This window comes from Periophthalmus magnuspinnatus, chromosome 24 (assembly GCF_009829125.3).
Source record: "Periophthalmus magnuspinnatus isolate fPerMag1 chromosome 24, fPerMag1.2.pri, whole genome shotgun sequence".
Lineage (NCBI taxonomy): Eukaryota > Metazoa > Chordata > Actinopteri > Gobiiformes > Gobiidae > Periophthalmus > Periophthalmus magnuspinnatus.
Window position 1 is genome coordinate 21,763,916 of NC_047149.1, and position 20,120 is coordinate 21,784,035.

At 37.8% G+C, this 20,120-nt stretch overlaps 1 protein-coding gene across 3 annotated transcripts; it reads left to right on the forward strand.

The window, feature by feature from the left end:
- The first annotated feature begins 103 nt into the window (after positions 1-103).
- LOC117392383 (cholesterol 24-hydroxylase-like) lies at positions 104-19,612 on the forward strand. Of its 3 annotated transcripts, none has more exons than XM_033990433.2 (15): positions 104-472; positions 560-637; positions 897-978; positions 1,179-1,252; positions 1,588-1,674; positions 1,791-1,929; positions 3,291-3,401; positions 3,474-3,636; positions 3,721-3,786; positions 3,862-3,934; positions 4,587-4,671; positions 5,259-5,369; positions 5,559-5,647; positions 6,393-6,459; positions 6,904-8,483. In XM_033990433.2, the coding sequence occupies exons 1-15, from the start codon at positions 324-326 to the stop codon at positions 7,048-7,050; spliced, it is 1,521 nt and encodes a 506-aa protein (XP_033846324.1). In that variant the 5' UTR covers positions 104-323; the 3' UTR covers positions 7,051-8,483. The 3 variants fall into 3 exon arrangements, with proteins under 3 accessions (XP_033846324.1, XP_055088325.1, XP_033846327.1); XM_055232350.1 differs by lacking the exon at positions 6,904-8,483 and adding an exon at positions 18,819-19,270 and having other exon boundaries at positions 125-472; XM_033990436.2 differs by lacking the exons at positions 104-472; positions 560-637; positions 897-978; ... (10 more) ...; positions 6,393-6,459; positions 6,904-8,483 and adding exons at positions 8,705-8,931; positions 9,004-9,081; positions 10,922-11,003; ... (10 more) ...; positions 18,687-18,753; positions 18,819-19,612.
- The last annotated feature ends 508 nt before the right edge of the window (positions 19,613-20,120 follow it).

The window sequence follows — 20,120 nt, forward strand, 5'->3', positions numbered from 1 at the left end:
TTTGGTCTCAAACAACAACTTCTTCGAAATGGCTAAACGGCAGGCATCTGTAAGACATCTCTGTGCGTAAATTGTTTTGAACTCCCGAGTTGTGCAACAGTTTGGGTGTGTTTCTCCTTACAAAACGCTGCAACTAAACACTGGAATTTAAATTAGGACTAACACGAATCTAAACCAGGACTAAATCAGGTCTAGAACTGCGCCAAATCAAAGCTGCACAGGGACTCAAGCTGATCCAAACCAGGACCAAACCCTGAGCGCACGACGTAACGCGGAAACAGTTTGAGTCCTGGACAGTGCAGGTTAAAGTCTCACTCTGCAACATGGCAATCCTAAGCGTGCTGTCAGCCTGGATTCCTCTGGTTCTCCCTCTGTTTCTGTGTGTTTTTTTCGTTGCGTTTCTCGGATATTGTCTTTACATCAAATACGTGCATCTCAAATATGACCACATCCCGGGACCACCGCGAAAGAGGTATGAACTATGGGAAAAAAGTAGTTTAAAGTCGTTAAATCTGTGTGATCCCACTTAATCTTTTATGTTTTGTTTGTTCAAATGCAGTTTTATCTTGGGACATTCTCCAATTTTGGTGGAGGTGATGAGAAAAGATGGAGTTGTTCATGACACGTTTCTTGAATGGTGAGAAAAGCACAACAGTAAAAGTAAACCTGCATGTTACAAAAGGGTTTGTCTCTGTGCCATAAATCACTTTAGCTGGTTTATGTAACACACTGGAATACATGCTGTTTAGCCTATATTTACCTGCAACTGTTGCCATGTGTTTCTAATATTGTGTAACCATCTCCCTGTCAGCTCTCTGCAGTATACTCCTAATACTGGTTTACCCTTTGTCCTAGTAAAATGTAATCTAAATGTAATTACTGTGTTTTTCTTTCAGGGCAGAGACATATGGTCCAGTGTACAGGATCAATATTCTGCATTATGTGATGATTGGTGTTTACTGTCCAGAGGCTACAAAGGTAAGACTCATTCAAGTACATTTTACAGTGGATACTTTTTTATTTACTTTTACTTTACTACATCATACAAAATTGGCACATTAATTTGGTCATTAAAAATACAGAAGCACAAATAAAATAAAATAAACAGTGTGGTCTTCATTTACTGACTGAGACAACGTTAGGTTAAACCCTTTTATTTTCGTCTGGCATCCTTTCAGGAAATTCTCATGTCCCCAAAATACCCCAAAGATAAATTCCTCTACAAGCGTCTGTTCAACCTGTTCGGTCAAAGGTATGTCAACACACACACAGGAATTTTTAAAGGCTGTATATTACACAAAACAGATTCTTAAGAGCTTTAATCCATGTTATAATGTTGTTACCTCATCAAAAACATACCTGAGTTGTGTTTTGTTTCATTCACACATCTTTGAGTAATCCTTTTTTTTTAGTCTGTGCACATCTCCAAAACTGAAAATGCTCTGCTCCACCTTGTGATGTCATGAAGTAGTAGTTTTCATGAGACGAAACACAACTCATAGATCAGAAAATACCGTACTATGTGCTGTTTACAGTAAGTACTTACTGGTTTTGTTTAATGTTTATATCCCAAATTTGTTTGTAAAGGTTTTTAGGTAATGGCCTGGTGACAGCACTGGACCATGAGCAGTGGTACAAACAGAGACGCATCATGGACCCAGCCTTCAGCAGCCTGTGAGTTACAACTGAATATAACTTTATTTATTACAAAGTGTTTTTATATTGTGATGAAAATGAGGTAGTTTTCTGTAATTATAAACGGGTCACTGTTTTGTCCTGTTTAAATGCAGATACCTGAGAGGCCTGACGAGCACCTTCAATGAGAGAGCAGACAAACTGATGGACAAACTGTCTGAGGAGGCTGAGAACAAAACTGTGGCCAGTATGCTCCATCTGTTCAACTGTGTTGCTCTGGACATTATTGCAAAGGTACAGGCTGTGTTTGTATGAGATAAGATTGAGGTGAAGTCAATATAAAGATGCATTATGTAACTTTTCTGATGAGTCCAGTCCTGCTTGTCCACTAAATCAATGTAATATGCAAGTGACTCCATTTGGACCGAGTGACATAGTCCCTCCGAGCTCCTCCCGTGTGACCGAGCTCCTCACCCTATCCCTAAGGGTGCGCCCGGCCACCCTACGGAGAAAACCCATTTCAGCTGCTTGTATCCGCGACCTTGTCCTTTCAGTCATTACCCAGAGCTCATGACCATAGGTGAGGATAGGAACGTAGATTGACCGGTAAATCGAGAGCTTTGCCTTTGGGCTCAGCTCCTTCTTTACCACAACGGACCGATACAGGGACCGCATCACTGCAGACACTGCACCGATCCGCCTGTCAATCTCACGCTCCATCCTTCTCTCACTCGTGAACAAGACCCCGAGATACTTGAACTCCTTCACTTGAGGCAGAGACTCACCACCCACCTGGAGAGGGCAAGACACCTTTTTCCGGTCGAGAACCATGGCCTCGGATTTGGAGGAACTGATTCTCATCCCAGCCGCTTCACACTCGGCTGCACACTCGATTCTCCTCTCGATTACCCTGGAGTAGACCTTACCGGGAAGGCTGAGGAGTGTGATTCCTCTGTAATTGGAACACACCCTCCGGTCCCCCTTCTTAAACAGAGGGACCACCACCCTGGTCTGCCAATCCAGTGGTACTGTACCCGGCTGCCATGTGATGTTGCAGAGACGTGTCAACCAAGACAGTCCCACAACATCCAGAGACTTGAGGTACTCGGGACGGATCTCGTCCAGCCCCGGAGCCTTGCCACTGAGGAGCTTTCCAACCACTTCGGAGACTTCAGCGAGGGTAATGGTCGAGTCCGCCTCCGGGTCCCCAGCCTCTGCTTCCTCCTCGGAAGATTGAGGAGATCCTCAAAGTATTCCTTCCACCGCCCGACAACATCCCCAGTCGAGGTCAGCAGCTCTCCACCCGCACTGTAAACAGTGTTGGTGAAGCACTGCTTCCCCCTCCTGAGGTGTCGAACGGTTTGCCAATATTTCTATCGGACAGCCTCAAAGAAATAGAAACACCTGTAATGGAATAAATGAAAGAATACTTTAATGCCATCTCTTAAACATTTCCATGGATACATGCATTTGACAGACCTGCATGTGTTCATGTGTTTTTATAAAAAAATAAAAAATAAAAAAAAGGCAGCTGATTTGTCGCTTATTAATGTTCATATCTTGAGTTATGGACCAACACCAAAACACTACAATATTTTGTTCCAGTTTTGGGGGCACTGGGGGAATCTAACCCTTTATTAATAATTTTGTCACAGGTGGCGTTCGGTGTTGACTTGGATCTGCTCAAATACACTTCACCGTTCCCCAAAGCCATCGAGATGTGTCTAAAAGGAATGTGTCACTATATCCGAGATACTACCTTCGAGGTGGGCTATAACTGTGTATTTAAAATAGATTTCACAGTTGCACATTTTATTAACCATCCCATACTCTTCCAGTTCAAACCTCAGAACTGGTCTTTTATTAATGAAGTGAGGGAAGCCAGTCATCTGCTGCGTTCGACCGGAGCTCAGTGGATCAATCAGAGGAAGACTGCCATGCAAAATGGAGAGGACGTGCCCAAAGACATTCTCACACAAATCATCAAATCAGCTGGACAAGGTAAATGCAGCTTATGTCCAGGCCACTACTGTTACTACTAATATCTGAGATCTACTATATTAATCCATATATCCATAATTTCAGAGGAAAGCATGACCAAAGAGGATGAAGAGTTTATGTTGGACAACTTTGTGACCTTCTTTATCGCAGGTGAGAACTTCGTTCACTTGTCTCATTTTGGTCTTTATTACCATGTTATTACCAAGTTTTCAATAATGATTACAGGCCAGGAGACCACCGCCAATCAACTCTCTTTTTGTGTCATGGAACTGGGAAGACACCCCGATATTTTAGAGAAGTGAGGACAAATACACATCATTATTATTAACCCAAAAATGACAATTCAGTCACACACCACATCAAAATTGGATCTAAACCTATAACTAAACCTGGACTAGATCAAAACTAGAACAAAACCAAACCAAGTCTACAGTGTTAAAGGTCTTATAATATGCAAAAATTGAGTCTTGTGAGCTTTAGCCCATGTTAGAATGTTGTGATCTCATCAAAAACATACCTGAAGTTTTGTTTCATTCACACATGTTTGAGTAACCCTGCATTATTAGTCCGTCTAAATCGCCAAAGCTCAAAATGCTCTGTTCCACCTTGTGATGTCATGAAGCTGTACTTTTCAAGTTTACAGCCACCATTCAACTTAAATCTCAGGTCTTAGATCATCCAAATGATTCTACTCAAGGTGTATGGACTGTAAAAACACAGTGGAGCACTTCCTGTATTACCACATGACATCACACGGTGGAATAGAGTGTTTTCTGTTTTGAGAGAAGAACTTAGCCTAAATACACAGGGTTTGTGTGTTAAACATGTGTAAATGAAACAAAACACAACTCCAGGTCTTGTTTTTTATTGTCAATTTCAAATAATAATGATAAGGAATATTTAGTAAGTTGTTGTTGTTTTTTTTTACTTCTTCTTTCATTACTCCCCAGAGCAAGAAAAGAAGTTGATGAAGTCATTGGAATGAAAAGAGAAATAAGCTACGATGACCTGGGAAACCTGACGTATCTATCACAGGTACAACTATAGACTGTAGAAAGAAGTGAACTGAGTATGACGTCACCCATAGCTCCAGTTAAATGAAGCACACTGAGCCTAGCAGTTAGAAATGGGAATTTGGAGCCGAGTTCCATATTAGGAATTCTGACCCCAAGTTTCATAGCAACCAAAGAGCCAATCTGGAGCGAGGCTGATCAAGGTAACGCCCCTTCCCACCGGCACCACTGGTTTATCAGTGGGCGGGAAAGAAGGTGCCTGTCTGTTTTGAATGTTCATATCTTGGTTTATGGACACAATAGCAAAATAAAAATTCCAGGATCATGTTGAATGGGTTAATTTGAACATTTTAAGACCAAAATGACGAGGCTCACTGCAGCAGTAACAGAGAGGGGTGTCGATTTTTCACTGTAAGCCAGAGTCAATGGACCCGGAAGCGCGTCCATAATCACTTACTATTTGGAAAGCGGCGGCTAGCAGGTTAGCTATGTCCATTTATATGTACAGTCTATGGGTACAGCACATTAGATTATTAGGGTCAGGGCCAAGAGCATTATACAGGTCAAGCTTTAAGAAAGAACAAAATTAATATATTTATGTTTGTGTAGGTGCTGAAAGAGACCCTCAGACTTTACCCCACCGCTCCTGGGACGTCCCGTGATCTGATTAGAGACATGGTGATTGAGGGTGTCCATATACCAAAAGGAGTGACCTGTATGGTGAGGAAATCATATATTGTTTTCCATTGTATATCAGTGAGCATCTACACACAAACACATTCAGTATCTTTCTACTTATTACTATAGTTTAATTGGGAGAAAAGTTATCAAACACCATTTCATGCAGTGATAATATTTGACCTCAGTGTTCAATGCATTTTGTACCTATAATTATTGTCTACATTTTAGTTCAACAGCTACACTTCTTGTCGGATGGAGAAATTCTTCAAGGATCCACTGAAGTTTGACCCAGACAGATTTCACCCCGATGCTCCTAAGTAAGAAATGCACTTTTGTAATTTGCGTGAACATTTTTTTGTAACGCTAAACTAATCTTTTGCTATTATGCTAAAAAGAAACATGTCATAATGAAGATGTACAGAGATTTGTGGAGGTTTCATTCACACTTGTGCTCTTTTATTTCACTTTTGTTTGTTTCCGTTATTGCCAGTAGATGGTGACACTCATCCATAAATATAATATTAAATTTGATCAAAGCTCTGTCTGTGCATATTGTGTTAGACTTTAAGAACTGTAGATTACTAAATGCAACCTGGAATATTGCGGAATAGGGCTAAATGTATCTACTGTATTTATACTTTTAAAGATTTTTTTTATTTCGAGGAGTATTATACTTCTATGGGGTATTAATTGCAAACACATAACATATTTAGATCACCATGTTATCTTTTATTATTTGTTTAAGGTGGGTTTGAATAGGAATTTGGATGAGATTGGATGAGATACTGTATAAAACCTTTTCAAACATGTTTTTGAAGCAGAAACATAGAACGATTTTGAATAATACTCCTCTTTTAACAAAATCTTTCTGTAACCTGTAACTTTACCTGCTGGCATCACCATGGAGACAAACGGGTGTAATTCAAAGCTTTAGTGTGCCACGTGATAGGCAAAGTAATAACATCTTACGGACGAAAGCAGATGGTGGACCCCTTACATTGGAAAAGTTACACTGTGCACCTTTTATAAGACATTTAACGCCTGTATTCCAATCCGTTCCAGGCCTTACTACTGCTACTACCCCTTTGCACTCGGCCCTCGCTCATGTCTTGGCCAAAACTTTGCTCAGGTAAGTAAGTAATACCATACGGCCATCATGTATAACACATGTGTCAAACTCAAGGCCTGTGGGCCAAATGCGGCCCGCCACGTCATTTTATGTGGCCCGCAACAAAGGAAATGAAAAGGTATGACTATCTTAAAATGTCAGTTTATCCTTAGATACACAGTTAAACAGCCATTTTTTCAAGTCTATGCAAATCCATATGCAATATTTGTAACTTGAATAAGCAATAAATATAGAAACGGTTAATTAACAAGATTAAAAAGTAGTTGCATTTATTTTACATTAAATTTGGTTGCATTTAGTGACATTTATCTTACAGTTAGTTACATCTTTGAGCCTTTGAGAACAACCATTTTGTTGATGTGGCCCTTTGTGAAAATGAGTTTGACACACCTGATGCATAATGTTAATGCAAATATTACAAAGTGTTGTGTGTGTTGATTACAGTTGGAGGCGAAGGTGGTGATGGCTAAACTCCTCCAGAGGTTTGATTTCACTCTTGTCCCAGGACAGAGTTTCGACATAAAGGACACAGGGACACTCAGGCCAAAGAGTGGAGTCCCCTGCACCATTAAACATCGACACACCAAGTGAATAGAATAGAACTACAATTTTTTACAAGCCCAAACAAGCCCAGAACCACAATGTGATGTAAGTTGTTCTGCTCTGAATGTAATGACTTTTAGTGTTGCTGTGTTTTAGTGCCTTTCGTTTTCCTTCTGTTTGTGTTGTATGTTGTTTCTTTTTATCAATACACAATGTAAACTAACTATTGTCATTTTAAAAAACTGTTGTATTGTTTTAAAGGTGCACTGTGTAACTTTTCTAGTGGAGAATCTGCCATCAGCTTGTCCTCGTGAAGATGTTATTGCTTTGCCTTAAATAACAAAAGACAAAGTTTAATGTTCAGTATCACAGTGTTACATATTTCTGTATTCTGTCCATAGATCTCGAACTTGGCCTGGTTGTGTCACCAGCTTGTTTTCATGGACATACAGAAAGTTTAATGTCATACTGTGGAATATTCCAGGCAAATAGACAACATCTCCAAGGAGAAAAGCAGATGACTGACCCACCACTGAAACAAAGCTATGTAATGTAATGTAATGTGCTGACCAACTCAGACACACTTTGGACAACGTGGGGTTACATGTTTGGACTGGTCTGGTCTGAATCACGTCCATAAACCTAAAATAAGTGAAATAACTGAAGAAAATGATCATCTATTCCAGAGGTCTGCAACTTTTTACAGCAAAACAGACACATTGACCCACTTCAAAACAAATGAAAGTCCAAAAGAGCCTTAACTTTTTATATATAACAAGACGAAGTCATTCATAGATTAATTTAAAAGAACTAAATCAACTGTTTAGCAGCTATTAATACAATAAATAATATATAACAGTTTGTATTTATGTGAACTCTGTTGACTTATTTGAAGTGTTTTTATGGGACTGGGAGTTTTTAGCAAATTATATGAAATTTCCTGGATTCTGCTGCATTTTATGTGTAATATTTACTCTACAAAAATGATGATTGTTCTTTACGATTTTATGTATGGGATTTGCTCAGACGAATAGTAAAAAAATACAGCTTAAATCAGGGGTGTCCAAACGTTTTAGACCAAGGGCTGCGGAAACATGTTTGAAGCGTAAACCCACAGACCAGTATCGATACAGGGAGTCAAACGGTGCATTTAACACAGGTTGGACAAAGCAACTGTACCTTTAATAAGACTTGGAAGATTATTTTTAGGTCTGTGTCACAATACAGTGCGATGTTATTCAGGTTATAGAGGTAGAATCGCTTCAGTTTGTAGTAAAAAAAATACTTTCTGATCAATTGGGCCAGTTTTGGAGGAGGCATGAGGGCCAACCAAAATTGATCTGAGAGCCGCATTTGGTCCTTGGGCCGTAGTTTGGACAGCCCTGGTCTAAATAAATACAAATCATCTCAATAGAACGAATAACTCTTTGGTATACCCCAAATTATGTCAAATACAAACTTAATAAATACAGGTAAAAAGTATACCCATTTCCTAAACTTTTTTTTCTCTCAATCAAAATGCAAAGAGCCGCACTGGGGGCTTTAAAGAGTCGCATGTGGCTCTTTAGAGATTAGTTGCAGACTCCTGATCTGTACTATAACCTACGCATCCAAAAAGCGCATCGTCCATTAAAGAGTTAACACTAAATCTATCCATTTATCAGGCTCTTTGTGCATATGACCCTCCCTGCGTGGACTGATTTGAACTCAGAATTATGCAACAACAACACGGAAGTCTTGTCCGACACAGTTTGGGACACAAGAAGGGTCATTTTCCATCATGGCAGTCCTTTACGCACTGTTCCACTGGCTTCCCCACGCGCTGCTCTTGTCTCTGTGCGTCATTTTCGTTGCGTTTCTTGGATATTGTTTTTATATCAAACACACGCATCTGAAATATGACCACATCCCCGGACCTCCGCGCACAAGGTAACTGTTTTATTGTGCGTAATCTTGATCATACCTACTATAACGCATCTTTTACGTTTTTGTTACATGCAGTTTCCTCTTTGGACACTCGTCGATACTTCTGGGGATACAGAAAAACGATGGAGTTGTTCACGACAAGTTTCATGAATGGTGAGAACACGCACAAAATTTAGTGGTGCATCGGTTAAAGGGACTATACTGCACTATTTCTGATCTATGTGCTAATGTTTCCTCATCAAAAACTCACCTAAAGTCGTGTTTTGTTTCATTCGCACATGTTTAACACACAGAACTTGCTCATTTAGGCTGTGTTCTTCTTTCAAACACTCTGTTCCACCTTGTGATGTCATGTGGTGATACAGGAAGTGCTCCACTGTGTTTATAAACTCCACACATCTTCACTAGAACCATTTGGATAATTTCAGCCCTGGAATTGCCAAGATCTACTAAACAAAATGTAAAATGTAGCTGTTAACTTGAAATCTACCACTTCATGACATCACAAGGTGGAACGGAGCATTTTGAGCTTTGAAGATGTAGACATATAATACTGCAGTTTTTGAGCAAATTATATGCATTTTCCTGCATTCTGGTGCATTTTATGTGTAATATTTACTCTACAAAATGATCATTATTCAGATTTAATGCATGGGATTTGCTCAGACGAATAGAAAAAAACAAAAAAAACCTGCTTAAATCAGGGGTGTCTAAAGTTTTTTTGACCGAGCGCGTCATACTGAAACATGTTTGAAGCGGAGGGCCACAGCTCGGTGTACGTAAAGTAAAATGGCAAGTAAAATGGTGCATTTAACACAGGTTGAACAGAGCCATTGTACCTTTAATAAGACTAATTAGGAAGATGCAGTTTAGACAATGCAGCGTGATGTTATTCAGGTTATAGAGGTAGAATCTCTCCACTCCATACATCTTCACTAGAATCATTTGGATAATTTCAGCCCTGGAATTGCCAATATCTACTAAACAAAATGTAAAATGTAGTGGTTAACTTGAAATCTACCGCTTCATGACATCACAAGGTGGAATGGAGCATTTTGAGCTTTGGAGATGTAGACAGAGTTACTCAAACATGAAACAATGAAACAAAACACAACTCCAGGTATGTTTTTGATGAGGTAGCAACATCATAACACGGCTTAACGCTCACGAGACTCTATTTTGCACAAGGTTTAGAACACTCGGTGGAAGCCTTCCTTGCATACAAACACACTATTATAAAAGCCTATTCAATACGCCTTGGAAATAGTTTGCTTGAAAAAGTTGAACTCTACTCATTTATTTCTTGTCTGTGTCTTTCCCCTTTTGCATTTCTTCTTTCTCTTCCTTTTTTTTGTGGTACTGACTATAGTTGCATATTTGAACATTAACAAAGGCAACATATCGGCTGAGGATTTCACAAAAGCTTCATAACGACGTTGGCCTTTCTGCTCATTTGTCTCTTGAAGTAACACATTTTGCATTATTACCCTGCCCTTTTTCACCTCTCTAGCCCCTCCTTGTGGTGGTACTGATGATAGCTGAGGAGGAGGTTGTAAAGTATGGTGTAGTATTTGTCTGTAGTAGTATCAGTACTAAAGTAAGCCTATATAAGTATGTAACTAATAGAGCTGCACATTTTGGATACATTTGCGATATGGCTGTTAAGCAGTATTATTGCAATATTTTAACATCATATTTGACTCAATTTCAGTTAAAATGAAACAAAAACTTACAATTTCAAGGCTAATTATAAACTTAATAAGGAAAATCATTAATAAAATCAGTTTATTAACAAACAGTGCATTTTTGTCAGATGGAGAACTTTGGTGTTATAGGAAATATTGTCTGTTGCAATATCGATTTTTGTGTCCATCAACATATATTTTTTCTTCACTGATTTACTCAAAATAACTGCAGCCTTCTACTTGTGCATGTTTTGTTTTGTCTTTTCAAAATTAAAAGTAATGCTTTGCAAACTTCTTATTTATTTCAGGGCAGAGACGTACGGCTCAGTGTTTAGGATCAATATTCTTCATTTTGTGATTATTTTTACACACTCCCCAGAGATGACAAAGGTAAGACTAATTCAACATTTTAGATCCTTTCGTCCTGTTTTCTTTTGGTTTAGAGCTGATTTAGCCCGTGGTGGATGAAGGACTCAATTAAATAAGAAAATTCAGATACAGAGGTAAAAAGTTACACAAAAATCGACTAAAGTAAAAGTATTTAAGTACGTTTAAAAATGTACTTTAAGAGTAAAAAGTAAAAGTGTTTCACATAAGTGTTGTTAATTTGTTAAAGTGTTAAATGTACTGATATTGATTCAAAAATGTTATATATTCTGGTAAACAGTAACAATACGAATCAATTTCTAATAAATTTTGTGTATTCATTCTTGTTTGCTCAAAGTCGAAGCTTGAACGTGAAAACTTTAGTCAGGATGTTACCACAAACATAGTAAAAATAACCCCTCAAATCATATGAAAAGTACTTTTTACTTTTCAGTCCAGTTCAAAAATGTAGTGGAGTAGAAAGTACAGATACTGCTCTCAAATGTACTGAAGTAAAAGTAAAAAGTATCCACTGTAAAATGTACGTAAGCAAAGTACAGATACCTAAAATTCTACTTAAGTGCAGTACTTATACGTCATTATCTTCCACCGCTGGTTACTGCCTCGTCTTATTTGTGGGACCAGCTCTAGTCGTGTTTAGACCCGTGTTCTTGTTTCTTGTATCTTTTCAGGAAATCATCATGTCCTCAAAATACCCCAAAGATAAATTCCTCTACAAACGTCTGTTCAACCTTTTTGGTCAAAGGTAAATCAAAACACAGATCATTTTTAAACGCAGGGGGCTACATTGTTATATTGTTTGGTTAAGATACTGGAGCCAAGTTGTTGCATAATAGTACCAGCTACTGCCAACTCTAAAGGTTAAGTACATACTGAAAGGCTATTCAAATGTTTGGTCTAATTCCTATGACTTTTATAGTGAAAGAAAAAATCAATCTGTCAACTGGAACTGCAAGACGTTTCGCTGTTAATCCAATTCAGGCCCCTAATAATTCCTCTGCTGTTATTATTGAATATATCACGAAGAAAAATGACATGTATAAATGGCTACTGTTGTCACCATACTAAAATTTCAAACTTGATTTTCAATACTAAGTCATTTACTCAATACTAATACTTGATACTACCGGTTATGATACCACAATTTAGTAATAGAATGTAGTTTTCAAATATAAAATAATAGTACCTTTTTATCATAGCATGAGGTCTTATATTTGTTCACAAAATCACACTAAAACTGTTCAGGAAAACTCAAATTTTGCCCTGTGAATGTGATTTTTGCAGTATCGATACTTGCTCAAATGAGTATCTAGTGTCCATGTTAGTTTTAGTATCAGATTTTTGATACTTTTGGACACTCTAGAAATGGCCCTAGACATATAATACATTTTTTACCTGTTGACTTTCATGTTTTTGACTGTAAAATATGTAATTCAAATAGTGACAAACACTGGTGGTAGTGATGGGATCGGCCATAATGATAAACACATTAGCGGAGATAGCTATCATACAGAAGTCTAGTTTAAGCAGGGACTTCCTGACTGTCCACACCCCAGACACTTCCTCCACCCTAAGGCGTTCCCAGGTCAGCCGAGAGACATAGTTTCTCCAGTGTGTCCATGGTCTTCTCTCTGACTATTTCTATTAGTGACTAGACCCAAGAACTTACTGTATCATAACACAAATCTGATTACAACATGATTACCCCATCTTTTTTCTTACCCCATTTGTATTAAATAATATAGAACGGTGTATGTATTGTATGTACTGTATATAATGTAATGTATTGTTTATTATGTATTTCCTAAATAACACAATACATTTATCATTTTTTTCCCAATAATGTAAAGAATTATCCACCGTCTTCGCATTTGTACAGCTAACAGTGTTGTTTTCTTGAAGGTTTTTGGGGAACGGCCTGGTGACGGCACGAAATCATGAACAGTGGTACAAACAGAGACGCATCATGGACCCGGCCTTCAGCAGCCTGTGAGTTACAACTGAATTTAACTTTATTATAACAACGCATTTTTAAAGAGAGATATGAGATATAAAAAAAAACAAAAAACATCAATGCCGATTAGAGAGGCGACTTTTTCTTTGTCATAGCTGTGAATTTAAGTGTGTGGTTCATAATGTCAGGGCATTGTAAAATGTGCACAATTGGTTATCATGGGAAAAAAAACAAAAAAACATGAAAAACAGAGTAGGATTTTAAAGATATAATTCTAACTAACAAATAACAGAATACAGAGCTAAAATGAACTATTTAAATGGTCATATATTTTCCACCTTCATGGCGCTCAAAGTGCTTTACATTAGGGAACGTCACACTCATATTTGTGCACCAGTGTATACAGACTTTGGGGGTGAGGTGCATTAAGTGTCTTGCCCAAGAACACAACTTCAGCATTCATCTGTGGGAGCTGGAATCGGACCACCGACCTTTGGATCAGTGGATTTGACAGCTCAACCAATGGAGTGGGAGGAGACTTGTTTGTTGTTTTATCCCACACTTGTCTATTCAGGTTTTCACAGTTGATAATGTGACTATGTTTGTCTTTGTTTAAATGCAGATACCTGAGAGGTCTAATGAGCACCTTCAATGAGAGAGCAGACAAACTGATGGACAAATTGTCTGAGCACGCTGACAACAAAACCGTGGCCAACATGCTCCATCTGTTTAACTGTGTCGCCATGGATATTATTGCTAAAGTAATGTGTGGTTATAATGCATAAGATGATGATTTGATTCATCTTAAAGTTTCGTTTTTCGACAGGTTGCGTTTGGAGTTGAGTTGGACCTGCTCAGGACCAGTTCACCGTTCCCCAAAGCCGTCGAGACTTGTCTGAAAGGAATGTGCTACTATGTCCGAGACGCAACGTTTGAGGTGCGTTTTATTCAAGCGCAAGCCGCTTCGGCCAGTTAGATTTTATATGTGGTTTAACTGAAGAGATTCACCTGATGCTCAGTGTATGAGCTTGAGGTTAAGACGAGACACTGCAGGTGAAGAGCAAAAAATCTAACATTTAGAGATATCAATTTGAAACTTTTCCATTAGTTTATTTACATTAACGTAAGAAAAAAAAAAAGTGTAAATACGGCTAATATTTAACATTTTTGGGACATATGAATCTCAAAAATAGATGGAGCCCAGTTAAAAATGTTTGCTTCATTTTGTTGTCATATTAGACACAAAACATATACTGACATTTTATTTAGCGTTTGAGTAAACTAAAGTCCACTGAAAACTGCCTAAAAAAATTCTAATTTCACAAAAATATATGGAGTTTGAACTTATACTTACTTATAAGTAGATAAAAAAAAAATTAAAAATCCTTCAGTACATAAAAATTTCATTTCATTTCATTTAAATCTTGTACAATACTTGAAAGTTTGGTGTATGTTGTTGGGAGAAAAATGTATTTTGAGAAAACAGTCTTTGAAATTACAATGTCCCATATAACTCTGTTGCTGCAGGTTGATTAAATTTTATATTAAAACATCTTTCTGTGTGGAGATTGGAAAAGTAAGTTGTTTCCACATGAAAGCCTGTATGTTAAGAGACTAAACTGACCATATAAAGACCTACTTGTGTATACATTCTCTTTCGCATTTATTAACCATCCCATACTCTTCCAGTACAAACCTCAGAATTGGTCATATATTAATGAAGTGAGGGAAGCCTGTCGTCTGCTGCGTTCGACTGGAGCTCAGTGGATCAATCAGAGGAAGACTGCCATGCAAAATGGAGAGGACGTGCCCAAAGACATTCTCACGCAAATCATCAAATCAGCCAGACAAGGTAAATGCAGCTTATGTCTGGACCACTACTGTAACTATAAGAGAGACACTTGGAGAGACTTATCCATGTATTTGTCTCCAGTACGTTAGACTACTATATCAGCGTGCTCACTTGTCTCTCCAAATGAGCGTTAAGACAGCTGCAGAACTCTGCTGCTCAGGTCCTGACTAGAACCAGAAAGTACATGTGTCCTGTGGCTCAGGTCTGTGGCTCCTGTGGCTCAGAGAATAGACTTTAAAGCAGCTCTGACTCTGAACAAGTCTCTCCATGGACCAGCACCAAAGAACATCTCCCACATGAGCCACATGAACCATCTCACATGAGGAGGACTAAACCAGGACTAAACCAGGACTAAACCAGGACTAAACCAGGACTAAAGCAGGACTAAACCAGGACTAAACCAGGACTAAACCAGGACTAAACCAGGACTAAACCAGGACTAAACCAGGACAAAACCAGAACTAAACCAGGACTAAACATGGGGAATCAGAGTTTCAGTTTTATGCAGCTAAAACCTGGAACAATCTTCCTGAAGATGTGAGACAGGCCTCTACTTTGACGATGTTTAAATCCAGACTCAAAACAGTTCTGTTTATCTGTGCATACGACTGAAAGGTTTTTATTCTACACTCTTCTCTTTTTATGTTAATTTTACGATGATTATTTGTTATTCTTTATGTTTTGATTTGTTTGTATTGTGATTTTAATGTCTTTCTTATTCAGTAAAGCACTTTTGAGTTATACAAATAAACTTGCCTTGTGTTCTGTTAATCCATGTATTCATAATTTCAGAGGAAAGCATGGGCAAGGAGGATGAAGAGTTTATGTTGGACAACTTTGTGACCTTCTTTATCGCAGGTGAGAACTTGTACTTCGTTCAGTTGTCTCATTTTGGTCTTTATTACCATGTTACTATCAAGTTTTCAATAATGATTACAGGCCAGGAGACCACCGCCAATCAACTCGCCTTTTGTGTCATGGAACTGGGAAGACACCCCGATATTGTAGAGAAGTGAGGACATAAAATTCTCTAAATAAGACTGTATCCACACTGTATCCACACATGTACAAAGTGTTTTAAATTACTCCCTTATTACTCCTCAGAGCGAGAAAAGAGGTGGATGAAGTTATAGGAATGAAAAGAGAAATAAACTACGATGACCTGGGAAACCTGACGTATCTATCACAGGTACATTTACATTTTCACATGTGGTATTACTGTCCTAAATGAATAAAACCACTTTCTGTATTTAATTTGTACTTCTGATCATGTAAAGTAAGGTAAACATGGACGTTGTGATCTCTGACACCCGTGGATGTTATAATTTTCACATTTTAAATCGCAATATTCCTCTAAAATTACTTAATAAAACAAACAAATCCGCTGACTTCCCTGTTAGAAAATGGTGATAGCTGGAGACGCTATCAAGTTCCTGATTTTTTTTTTTTCATTTGTATCAAAATGACTACACAACGCTGCTGAATCCTGCACGTATCACCTGCAATGAGAAAATAATTGAGAAACTGATTTAGAAAATAAAAGTAAGTACAGAGCAGTGTGCGTACGCCGGTGGAGATGAAAACAGGAACATGGCGTCTTGAAAATAAGCGATTAAAGATTGCTCAAACATGCACGAATCACTCTAAATAGAACTTCGTATGTGTACACGGTGAGAGGAAATGACTATAACATGGTGAAAAGCTTTGAAAAGTCTATTTTGCAGCGTAGGTCAGCTTTAATGTGTTATTTATTTATCATTAAGAAGTAATACTGTAGTTGGTATTTTGAGCCAATAACAAAACCTAAATGTTTCTCTGCTGTTGGCTCAATATAAAGGTCCACTACGTTTATAACTGTACCACTATATAGACATTTTAAAGTGTTTTTTAAGTTTAAACAGAATATAAAATAACCAGTCAGTGCAATATATGCTCATAATGCTGTTTGCTTTAGTTTTTAAATTACTTAAAACTATTATACTATCATTGCTAATCACTTTTTATAGGTCCAATGTACCGGTATGTTCTGTCTGAAATAAGGTAGTTAAAAGTATCGAAAATCAGTATGAGACGACATAGACTAATATACACCCCTGGACCACTATGGAGTCTACCTGGTAATATAAAAGAAAGTACTGTTATTTAGTGTTTAAAATTACATTCTGCTGTCTAAAAGTGTTTTTATTATCATTGTGGTATCAGAATTGGTATTGTGTCTGGAGTCTATCCCTTAGTATCGAAATAACGTTTGAAATTTTAGTATCATAGTCTGAAATCCCACACGCTGCATCAAAACAAGGACTGAACTGGGACTAAACAAGAACTAGACCAGGACTAAACTGAGCCAAATCAGGACCAAATTAAGACCAGTGTAAACGCATCCATCTCTATTGTGTTCACTTAGGTTCTTAAAGAATCCCTCAGACTTTACCCCCCTCTTGTGGGAACGTCCCGTGATCTGAACAACGACATGGTGATTGACGGCATCCGCATACCAGGAGGAGTGACCTGTGTGGTGAGGACAAAAACATCTGATAGATTAATTTCACGGCATCACTCCCTGATTTGACCAAAGCATTGTAAATTTGAAAAGAAGTTCGAGGACAGCTAAAGAGTAACATAAATACTGTGAATTTTCGACTATTGAGCGCACCTGAATATAAACTACCAGCTAAATTTGAAAAGAAAACACATTTTGTACATATATAGGCTGCACCTGAATATAAGCCGCATGTTGGAAATGTGTTGTAACCTGAGATTTTTACACAGACAGGATGAACATACCTGCACGTTTAGAAAATAAAACAGCACTAACACAGGCTTTTATTTCCTCTGAACGTTTTTGTCATCTTTTTACATTGGCTAAGTTCTTCCCACTGCCGCCTCCAACGTCGCACCATCGATTCACTGATGCCAAACTTACAAGCAGTGGCTCTATTTCCTTCTTTGTTGCCAGATCCATTGCCTTTAACTTAAAAGCTGCATCATTTGTCTTTCTTTGTGTGTTTTCCACGATGAGGGTGTGTGCATGACGCGCAAAATGAAAGTTCAAACTCAAAACTAGTGTATTCTTCAGCACATAATCTTTCCCAATGTCTGTCTCACTTTTGCGTTTACTGCTAGAGAGCGCCCTCCGGTGGCTGTTAACCAGTAAAAATGTATAAACTAGCCACATCGTTGTATAAGCCACAAGGTTCAAAGCTGGGAAAAAAGTAGCAGCTTATAGTACGAAATTTGTGTTCTTGAGGATGCTTAAATGCTTTGATAATGTTCAAATCCACTCAAAACGGTTCTGTTTAGCTGCACGTATGACCTGCCTTGCCTGATTTATGCACCAATTTCTATTTTTTGAATCTGACCAAATAATAAACCAATCAATAAATTCAACCTATTTTAATCTCTGTTTCAGTTAAGCACTTACACCGCCTGCCGTTTGGAAAAATTCTTCAAGGACCCTATGAAGTTTGACCCTGACAGATTCCACCCTGATGCTCCCAAGTAAATACATTAAAGAACAGACACAGACACATAACGATTTATAAAGTAAAATACCAACCATGTCTACTGTACTCGTGGTTCCTTTGGAGATAGAAAACAAGACATTAATGTTATGGGTATTTGTTAAAGGTCCATATTACACTATTTCCTGAACCGTTATAATGTTGTTTCCTCATCACAAACACAACTCTTGGTACGTTTTTGATGAAATAACAACATTGTAACACGGCTAAAAGCTCACAAGAGTCCATTTTGCGTAATAGGACCTTTAAAAGAATAATATTTGAATCTGTCTAGTACCCAGAAACTGATTTTTGCAATAATATAATAATCAAAAATCATATTGTGAGATGTTTAACCAGTGTATGCTAATCCATTCCAGGCCTTACTACTGCTACTACCCCTTTGCACTCGGTCCTCGTTCATGTCTCGGCCAAAACTTTGCCCAGGTAAATAAATAAATAACTACCATATGATTATTATGCAAATTATATCATCCGTGTGTTGATTACAGATGGAGGCGAAGGTGGTGATGGCTAAACTGCTCCAGAGGTTTGATTTCACTCTTGTGCCAGGACAGAGTTTTGATGTAAGGGACACAGGGACACTCAGGCCAAAGAGTGGAGTCCCCTGCACCATCAAACATAGAGATTTCAAATAAATCTGTGTATTCTTACTGAGCGTATGCACTGTACTCTCACAATGCTGATGACTATATAACACTGGATAAACTGAAAAATAAAGACACAAACCCTGCATATTTAAGCTGTGTTTTTCTCTCAAACTGAAAACACTGTTCCACCTTGTGATGTCACGTAGTAATACAGGAAGTGCTCCACTGTGTAAACTACACCTTTACTAGAAACATTTGGATAATTTCAGCCCTCGAACTGCAAATCCCTACTGAACTAAAGGTAAATGGTAGTTGTTAAATTGAAAACTACTACTAGATATGTGTGAATGAAACAAAACACAACCCGGGGTATGTTTTTGATGAGGTAATAACATTATAACATTTGCATTAAAGCTCACAAGAGTCAATTGTGCGTTATGTAGAACCTTTCAATTAATTTGCTCTGCTGATTTCGTGCTGCATTTTTTATTTATTTTTTTAATTCTACTGTGTGATGCAAATTATTCAATTATAGATTACTGTGAAGCTTTTATGTCACCTGAACGAACAGTAGATTTCTTCTTTTTTTTTTTTCAAATATTTTTTAATTGTAAAACATATGTTGATTTTTTTTACAGAGAATGCAGAAGATTTTGGCCTTTGCTTGGTGTCTTGCTTTTGAAAATGAATAAAGTAAAAAAAAAAAAAAGCAACAATAAGCCCTATTTTCATGCACGCATTCGTTGTTATTATTATCCTGTGTAGTGCTATGAACAATTCTCAAACCAACCACAAGAGGGTAGTAGTGTCCTACTTTTGACATCTCTATTTGTAGACTACACTTTTTGTGGTTTAAACGGACAACAAATGACCATAACTTTGTATTAACTTACTCGTTCAAATATCTGTAAAACAAAACGCATTTCTGATTCCACTTTTGGTCTATTTTAACCCCAAATTGCACTGTAGTGTTAGCATGTTGCACCAAACTGCCAGCAAACACAACCCGAATTATGTCTACAAACACACGACTCATAAAGTTATAATTAAGCGTTCATACACATTTATTATTTACTCCCTACAATTTCAACAAACGCGTTTTTACTAATTGCACACCCGCTAAATACTTTCCCATTTATTTGGCTAATTTAAAAAGTCTTTCCCTGGAGCTGTACACTGAACCTATATGCTAATGCTAACAAC